Source organism: Cavia porcellus, unplaced genomic scaffold (assembly GCF_034190915.1).
Source record: "Cavia porcellus strain 051 isolate PalLab524CR breed Dunkin Hartley unplaced genomic scaffold, mCavPor4.1 scaffold_5, whole genome shotgun sequence".
Taxonomy (NCBI): Eukaryota; Metazoa; Chordata; class Mammalia; order Rodentia; family Caviidae; genus Cavia; species Cavia porcellus.
Window position 1 is genome coordinate 45,331,263 of NW_026947488.1, and position 8,925 is coordinate 45,340,187.

Below are 8,925 nucleotides of genomic sequence, written 5' to 3' on the forward strand. Positions count from 1 at the left end.
GCCACTTCTTCAGTGTCTCACGTATCTCCAGAAACACCCAAGCGATGCGGGAAAGTATCCTCCACCACGTTCTGCTTGCCAGTTTCATTCACATGAGTCTATTTAGTGGAACTTAATTCATTACCAGAATATTATTTTCAAAGCAGTCTGGCAAACATAGATGTCCTTAGATGTCCTGGCCTATGTAACAGAAAGTCTTACTAAAGGGACATAGGGTTGGACACTGAGCCTCAACTATAGTCAGTACAGTTCAGTAAGAGCATCAGGAGCTCCCTTAATTTTTTTAATCAACTAGAACAACTATGGACTTGTTTGATGTGCTTCATTTCTAGCTCATATGGCTTCTTCTATAAAAAATCAAAATATTAACTTCTAGCTCATATGGCTTTTTCTATAAAAAAAATAAAAATATTAACCTGTATTTCATAGGCAAGACACACAGAAAAAAAATTGATTGGTGTGTGCAGTGCTGAGGATGAAACCCATGGTCGTATGCATGCTAAACAGGAATATTTAGTACTGAGCTACATCCCCAGTCCCAAGTATGTTTTTCAGTGGCAAAATAAATCTTAATCTTCTAGTTATCAGTGTTGTATACTGACATTTACCATGACTAGGTCGGGTAAAATTGTTTCCTTTGTTAACTAACTTCTTCTTCCAAAAACTTGCTTGTAAAACTTCAGTGCAAAAAAGAAATGCAATGCTATGAACTACAAAAAAATCCCTAAAATTAAAAACACATGGAGGGTGTTTTTCATTATGTATTAACACAAATTTTTTTTCATATTTTTTCATTTTATTCATTTCCCAATTATGATAATTCAGTTTCTTGATAAATACATAGATTTAGTCAACATCAATTAACATATATACCTACACATTTTTCCAGAATATAAATTAAAATAAAAATTTCTAAACTTTAATACATGGCATAGAGAAAATCAAATATTGTATACTGAAAGACAATGAACCAGGGGACTAGCTAGACTTGCAAAAAGCCTAATGATTCTTTATACTCTATTTTGGCTAGTTTTTCACAAGAAATGATGACCTTTTAGGATCACATGGGTAAATGACCTCAGAAATATGTCTCTAGTTCTTTGCCTGCTGAGATGGGGTGCACAGCTGTAAGGAGAAAATTGGATGTGGAACAGGTAGGGAAAGAATGAAATGAAATAGACTGCAAAATTTTTCTGAGCTTATGGAGCTACAGGGACTTCATAATAGTTCAGGTAAGAGGAAAACTAACATTTCCAGTTACCAAGAATTTGCTTTTTAAGTGGAGACCCGCAGCTTTAGTCAACAATTCACAATCAATCCCAGTCCATTTCTGCTGGTACTTATTGCTCATAAGTTGAAAAAATTTCTGATAAGAAACATTTAACTACAGGTTATCAAGTTCATCATAAGAAGTAAAATGTTCCTGCTTCATTTGAGTCTCACTGGATATAAATATAATTTGCAGCTATTTGTTGATAGGCTAAACTTTCAAACGGTCAAGATATGCTATTAGCCAGAGCAAATCATCTTATTGTACCATCCGCAGAAAATGTCTGCATCAGGTGTTTTGGAGTGGGATAGGGACGTTGTTAGTATAGCATTGTAAGTGCACAGGATGCCACTGACTTCATTACTTTAAAATGGCTAATTTTGTGCCAGGTGAACTTTATCTCCATTTTTACCATGTCAAGGTAAAATAAAATATTTTAATTATATATTTTTAAAAAAGAGCTCTGGGTTCATAGCACAGTGATGGAAACACTGGGAAGAAAGGAGGGAGGAAGGGAGTAAGGAAAAAAGGGGAAGGAGGGAGAAAAGGAAGGAAGAAAGGAAGGGAGGGAGGGAGAGAAGGAGCAAGAAGATTGGTTAGGGAGAAAACCCATATCTATATGACAGCAACAGCACCGTAGGAGGCTGCTCTTCAGGCTGATAACAGTCAGAGCTTTGTTTAGCTGTTTCCTCCTCAGGAACATTTGCCATACCTATTGCACTTCCTAGACTAAGCCTCAGGACAAAGACTTAATCAAGCACACTGAAACTGAAAATTAATCGCTTTTGTTGTTATTGTTCAAGAGTGTCAATTCAGCAATGTACAAAAATGCTTTAGGCCGAAGAGATCTGGTTAATTTTCATTCAAAATAAAAGAGCTCTATTAGAAGAGGCAAGAGGACTTTATGATGGAGTTAGACATCAGGCGATGGGGGTTGGGGGAGTAGGTACTGGAGAGGACTTCCAGGATGGAGATATTGCTTCATGGTCCTCTTGACCTTGTGCTGATGGAAGCAAAGCTCACTTTGTGAAAACTAACCCATCTGGCCTCACATGCGGAATATGTTTGCTCCACTCTGCTAAAAGGCTTAACATACCTACATTGTCTCAAATAGAGAAAGCTGTATGCTCACATTTAGATTACAGTAATTACTACCAATATGAAATCCACAGAGCTGTGGATATATTTAAGTGGCTCTTTAGGGTGCACCCACTAGCCTTCCAGTCAAAACTCCACTTTGTGGACTCCGCAATGTGGATCGACCTGCTACTGTCAACCCAGGCTGTCTGCTCTGTTTGCCATGACCTCTCCAAAAGGAATCCTGCAGAGCTCCCATCCCTATGCCCTTGCCCTGTGCTCCCCCATCCATCTTTCAATGTCTTCCCGTCATCATTTTGGAAACCAGAACTGCAGATTCTATGTAAGGCCAGTGTTCTAAAGAAGCTATCATGTAGGCTGCTGTCTTAACTGGGGTTTTCTAGCAGGTAGGGAAGAGGGTAAATGAGGGCTTTACTTGTTTCAAATCCACAAAGTCTTGAGGTAAATCCAAACCTCTGAACTTCCTCAACTTATTGAACAACTCAGTGGAGTAATTATGACTTTTGAATGACAGATTATGCTTGCAAAGAGGATGCACAACTCAAGATTATTTATACATGGATACAGTGTAAGTAGAATTCAAACTTCTGGGTGATTTTTAAACTGACTTGTTTTAGAGATAATGGGTCCTGGTTTGAAATGTATAGATTCATTTTCTCTGAAATATCTAAAATCTTAAAAGGAGAAAAACAGATATTTTTCCTCTCTAAAGCACAAAATACAATATCATAACACATTAAAGGTGATGGATAAAAAGTCTATATCTTCTCATTGCAGAATGAGTGAGATATCTAACTCATAATGACGGCCTTGGTAAGATTCATGCCCTGTTACTAACGGGAGACAATTTCATTGTGCGCTTCCTGTGTCCAGCTCTCTCCAAAGCAGTGCATGCACATCTGCTCACTAACTGCTCATTAACTGCTGTTCTGTGAGGTAAAAAATATTACAGCCTGCACGTTGACGCTGAGGAAACTGAGGTTAGAATACATTGAGTAACCTGCCCACAATAAGATCTGAATTTGGAAGCTAAAAGTGAAGAAGAAGAAAAAAGACATGCAAATAAGTGAAAATCTTCCCATCTCCAGAAGTGGTAGGACAGAGACAGGATCCAGGTATGAAAACTGGGCGAAACCAGCAGGTGACAGAGCTACCATGTTTCATCCTTCCACTTTTCTTCTGTCCTGCCTAACACACAACAAAGCCAAGGTCTAGAAGAGGGTAGGACACTGTCTCCTGCTGTGCCAGCTCTCTCGCTGAGGTGGAGAAGGTAACCCTCTCTCCACCGTCTACCTAACCAGAGTTTTCTCATAATGTCCATAATCCTTCATACCTGCTTGCTACCACTACAGCCTGATAAGAATGCAAAATAATGCATACAGTTGCTTCTTTAATGTCATTAATGAATCAAGAAGTCATAATAGGGCAGTTATTTGTCTGCTGATCAAGTTAAAGAGAACACATTTCCCCTTGATGTCGATGCTATATACAGCATTAATAATTTTAAAACAATCCCCACCCCATCAGGCAGCAAAAGGGTTAATGAATGCCTGGCCTGAGGCAATGAAGTGTGCTCAGGCCCCTGCTTCCCTCTTAGCCTCCTGCTGTCTTTGTGATTACTTAGTTACTATATGAAAGCTCTGAGTGTCACCCTTAGAGCATGCCACAGCCTCACCAAGACTTTATAGGAAGCCAACAAATTATGCATGGCATGGCACCTTCTGGCTGACATCTCCCACTGCATATAGTGATTGAGCCAGACAAAAAGACTGGTGATTGTGGTGTTTTGATCACTTAAGGAAAAACAAATAATCTCACATCCTTAATATCCAAATACCCTTATACTCTTTTCTAATGGGACACTAAGCATCTGTTTTATGAGTTTGCCCACCATCCCTCTTGTAAACCAAAAAGCAGGAGTCTCCAAGTTTTTAAGTGAAATCAGGTATATGAAAGAGCTTTAAGTTACTCCTGGTATTTGCTTTCCTTCTAGACAAGCAGAAAGGGATGTACCTCTGGACAGGGAACAGCAAGTGTTTCTTCAAGTCAGAGCCAAAGGGAAAGTCAAAACTGTCTCTTAGATTCAATGACACAAATTCAAACTTTCAAAAAAAAATCTTTCTTTCCTCTCCCCTTTTTAGCAAGTGGAAGTTTTTTAAAAAATGGTTTTCATTTATCATCTACTGAAAAGAAATTTATAAATATGATTTAATGCAGCTGAGCAACAGAGACACTTCATAAAATATTTCAGAAGTTCTAAAAACACTACCCACCATCTTGCCATTAAATGAGCTGAAGGAACTTGTGGGCATACAAACAAGAAATTGGTAACATATGTGTCATTATCATAGTTTTGCACAAGAAACAACAAAGATTCAGAAAGAAGTCATTCACCTAAGTTCACACAGCAGCAGGGCAGGAGACCCTCAGGTGAGCCAGGTCTGCCACTCATGTGCTAATTCTCTTTGCTTTCAATGCAGATCTTGATTAGATGCAGTAACACTAGTAAGACTGAGCTGGCTCACTGTAGAAAGGCAAACAGGAACTGGAAAGAGTGGAGGGAATGACTTGAGGGGAGGATAAAGGCAAATAAGAAAATCTATGCTCCTCTAGGTCCACAGATCCTGGAGAGTCTGGGCTCCAAGACACCTGCTGAGTGGTGCATCACGGTCCATGTAACCTGTCTCCAGGGTCCAGCCTGGGCATTCTCCACGAAGGCCTGAGACTCCATGGGCTGCCTTCGTAAGTGTCCATGTCCTTCCTTGGGACTTCCTCAGAAACTTGGGGCTGCAGCTTTCAGAGGCAGTTGTTCATTTCACCTTCACTTTCTTCCCATGCTCTCTATTTTTCTCAGTGCTTCTTCACTCATAAGCTCTTTCTGTTTTGAGTTTTTGATCTCTTTTTTTTTCTCTTTTACCTCGCATGAAAGATCTGTAGCAGCAGGCAGTCTGTCTACTTTCTTCACTATCCCAGGATATAGTTAGTCCAGGAATAGCACTAATAAGTGTGCAAGAATATTTGTTACATAAATTCACATCATACAAATCACCTGTCCCGATATCACAGTACATATTTTCATTGAAGATTTTCATTCTCTAAGTGGCATTGGCTATTTTCTCCCAAAAATACAGTATGCAGAATTTTTCAAAATGTAGTCACCACTGAAAAGAAATCCAGCGCTTACGCTGAACCTCTTCTTTCTCTTTTGTGAAGTCTCTTTCTCTCTCTCTCTCTCTCTCTCTCTCTCTCTCTCTCTCTCTCTCTCTCTCCTCTGCCTTTCTCTCCTCTGCCTTTCTCTCTATTTCTCAGTACATCCATCATCACATTAGCTCACTTTGTAAGGATCTCAAAATGGGTAAGAGAGTATTACTTGCTAAATTGCATTTTCTTTTTTCTCTCCCCCTTGAGACAAAGTAGTCTATTGTTTAGATTCTATTCCATTCACAAAACATCCAGTCCAACTAAACTGGGGCAGAGAGGAGAAAAGTGCAAAGTCCATAGCAGGAAGACACAGGTTTACATCCTTGCCTACAGCATTAAATAACTGGCATGAGCTTTCAAGGAAACTGGAACTCACACGGCAAGTTCTGTTTGTGCATCCAACTGGACAAAATATAGATACAAGACGCACTCAGCTAAGTAATTGGATTCACTACCTGGAATATTTAAACTGTTTTCAGACAGTGGAAATTGGCTTAAGAAGATTAAAGAAAAATACCCTGGAGGATAACAGGCTATAATTTACTAGGTGGAAAAGCTTTTCAGCAAAAAGAATGCCTCATTCTCCTATAATTTCCCCTTGATTAAGAGATGTATTAGTCATTTGGACCTAAATATCCTTCGATCCTGACAGTTCCCCGGGTTCATTAAAGCAAGTTGCTCTTATCCAAAACCCTTTGAATGGCACTCTGGACATAAAATTGATATCATAACTTGCATCCCCCAATTTGCATGTTAGCAGCATGCTAACAATATTAAATTTTAATATTTAAAGGGCAACTGGGATGGAGAGGGAAAAGTCTTTGCAAGCCCTGGAGTTTGACCTGCATGTGAAGCACTGGATATCCTGGTGCTGGGCTAGATTCTGCCCTACCTGGCAGAAGATACAGGTAAATGGTGGGGGAACATACTGAAGCGTCTGTTTCAGACTGAAGAATCTAGCCAGCTAGATTCTCAAAAGTCAGCCCTCTCCACCCAACTGCAGCCCACTATGCTGTCCCAGACCCTTCAAGAGCCCGGTCTGCTCACTGAGTCTCCCCAAGGGTGTCCTCCCCGGCCCTCCTCTGGGCTCCTCACTCGGAGCTAGGCGCTAAAGTTTGGCATCCAAGACCACCTGTCGCTGGACCGCTGCGTCCTCCGCCGCGTGGCTCTTGGAAAGGCGCCCAGCGGTGCCGTGATGCATAGTTTCAGATTTGGGGGTCATTCCTTTTTGAATTGGAGGGAAAGAGATGGTCATAAGGATGCGCTTGGAGGCAGAGGGGCGCGTTTGATTCCCACCAGGAGCCTGACGGCTGGTCCTAACATCACACTCCTCACTTCGCAAAGTCCAGCAGGACCTGTCCCCAGGCCAAGCCCGCCCATCTGTCCCCAGTGGTCCAAGAGACTCTCAGGGGGCTCGTGTCAGAGCCAGCTGGGTTGTCACTCTCTCCCCTGAGAACCCCGGGGCGCGCGGGGCTTCTGCACTCCACTACCCACCTCACCTCGCAGATGCCCGCCTTGCACCCCAGGCCGCCCCTGCCCGCTCCTACACGCCCATTGCATAACGCGCCCCTCGCCCCACCCCCACGCGGCCTGCCCCGCCGTTGCCCGGCCAGCACCCCGCGCCGGCCGCCCCGGTACTTACATCATCCCACTTGACGAATTTGGTGCCCTTTTTGAGGCTGTCGGACACGCACACGGGCTTGAGTTGCAAGGCGTGCACTCCGGGCTGAGCCCCAGCCATCTGGGCTCATCGGGGCTCCGGGCGGCCCGGGCGAGCGCGGCAGGGTCGGGGCGCGGGGCGCGGGCTCCCTTCTCCGCGCCAAGGCGCTCGGCTCCGCTCCCCGCCGGCCTCGCCGGGTCTCCGCACCTCCCTCGGCGCCGCTCAGCAGGCGGGGCGCGCGGGGGCGCAGCGCCGGGCCATGCCCGGGGCGGGACGCGGGGTCGGGCGCCCGCGGCGGATGCGGAGCCTCGGACGCCGAGGAGAAGCCGAGCCCGAGCCAGGCAGCCACGGCCGCCAGCCGCCGCCGGATCCTGCTCCTCCTCCGCCGCCGCCGCCGCCGCCTCAAAGCGCACCATTCAGCACATCCTCCGTACCCAGGAGAGGAGTGACACACGCGCGCCCCCCTCCCCTCCCTCCCTCCCTCCCTCCCTCCGCCCGGCTCCCCCGCCCCTCTTCCCCGCCACCCGCGCGCGGCTCGGTCCTTCCTCCCCCTCCCTGCCCAACTTTGCGCGCTGGGTCAGGCGCCGCGAAGCGGGGACGCAGCGGCACCTCCCGGCTCGCGGGCCCACTGCAGCCGCCGCCTGCGCCTCCCGCGCCCGCCAAGCAGGCCCGCGCCCTGGGCCGGGGTGCAGGCTACGGAGCAGAGGCCCTCGGGGCTGTCTGCGAAACTTGGGCGCCAGCCCAAGAGCATCTTGGACACCTGACCGGGTAGGAGAGGGGGGACTTTGGGAGGAAGCAGAGGGAACCCACAGCTCTCCGTTCTAGCTGGCGCTCTCCAGCTTTTTTTTTTTTTTTTCAAAGAGAGATTATTATTTATTAGCAGAGAAGAGAGCAGTGGAGAGGCTTCAGTGGGAGTTCTTCAAAGAAAGCTCGCGTTCCTGAGAGTTGGCAGCTTGCTGGTCTTGAAGCCAAGCAGTTGTGTTTTTGAGATTAAAAAGCCCATTTTGAGGGAAGCGAAAGTTTTATTTCCCAAGGAAAAAGAAGGTCTCTTCATCTCTCCACCTCTTCGTCTCTCTCTCTCTTTCTGTGTGTGTGTGTGTGTGTGTGTGTGTGTGTGTGAGAGAGAGAGAGAGAGAGAGAGAGACAGAGACAGAGACAGAGAGAGAAAGAAAGAGAGAGAGAGAGAGCTTTTGACCGAAAATTTGTTCATTCAGGAACATAGGTCCAGGAGTATTTGTCCTCACTTCTTCAAAAAAAACTCACTGACGGCCAAAGGAAAGCTGGAGAGAAGACTGGACAAAGTTTTGAAGACTGATAACATCAAGTGTTTGAGGGGATGTGGAGCAACTGGAACTCTCAGCCACTGCTGGAGGGAATGTAAAGTGGTAAATGCAATTTGGAGATTGGTTTTTTATAAAGGTAAACATTTTTTACATAATCCAGAGTTTCCTGTCTTAGTCTGTTGAAGAGAAATGAGAATATGTCCTCACAGATGTGTATAACAATGTTAATAGTCTTTTTCATAATAGCTCCAAACTGGAAGGTGTAAATAAATGTCAGTCAATAGGTGAGTGCATAAACAAATGGTGAAATTTCCAAATAATGGAATGCCATTCTGCTGTGAAAAAGAATGAGCATGCCAGGACATAAGTGAATTATAGTTTAAGCTTAATGAAAAACCCGCACAATAGACTGC

General features: G+C 44.7%; 1 protein-coding gene across 2 annotated transcripts in view; it reads right to left on the bottom strand.

The window, feature by feature from the left end:
- The window catches only part of Plcb1 (phospholipase C beta 1), a 690,621-nt gene extending 683,163 nt beyond the window's left edge, over window positions 1–7,458 (bottom strand). For both annotated transcript variants that reach the window (XM_003476583.5, XM_013159777.3), the window contains exon 1: window positions 7,212–7,458. In XM_003476583.5, the coding sequence (XP_003476631.1) occupies window positions 7,212–7,310 (99 nt within the window). In that variant the 5' untranslated portion in view covers window positions 7,311–7,458. The remainder of the gene's footprint in view (window positions 1–7,211) is intronic.
- Window positions 7,459–8,925: the final 1,467 nt, after the last annotated feature.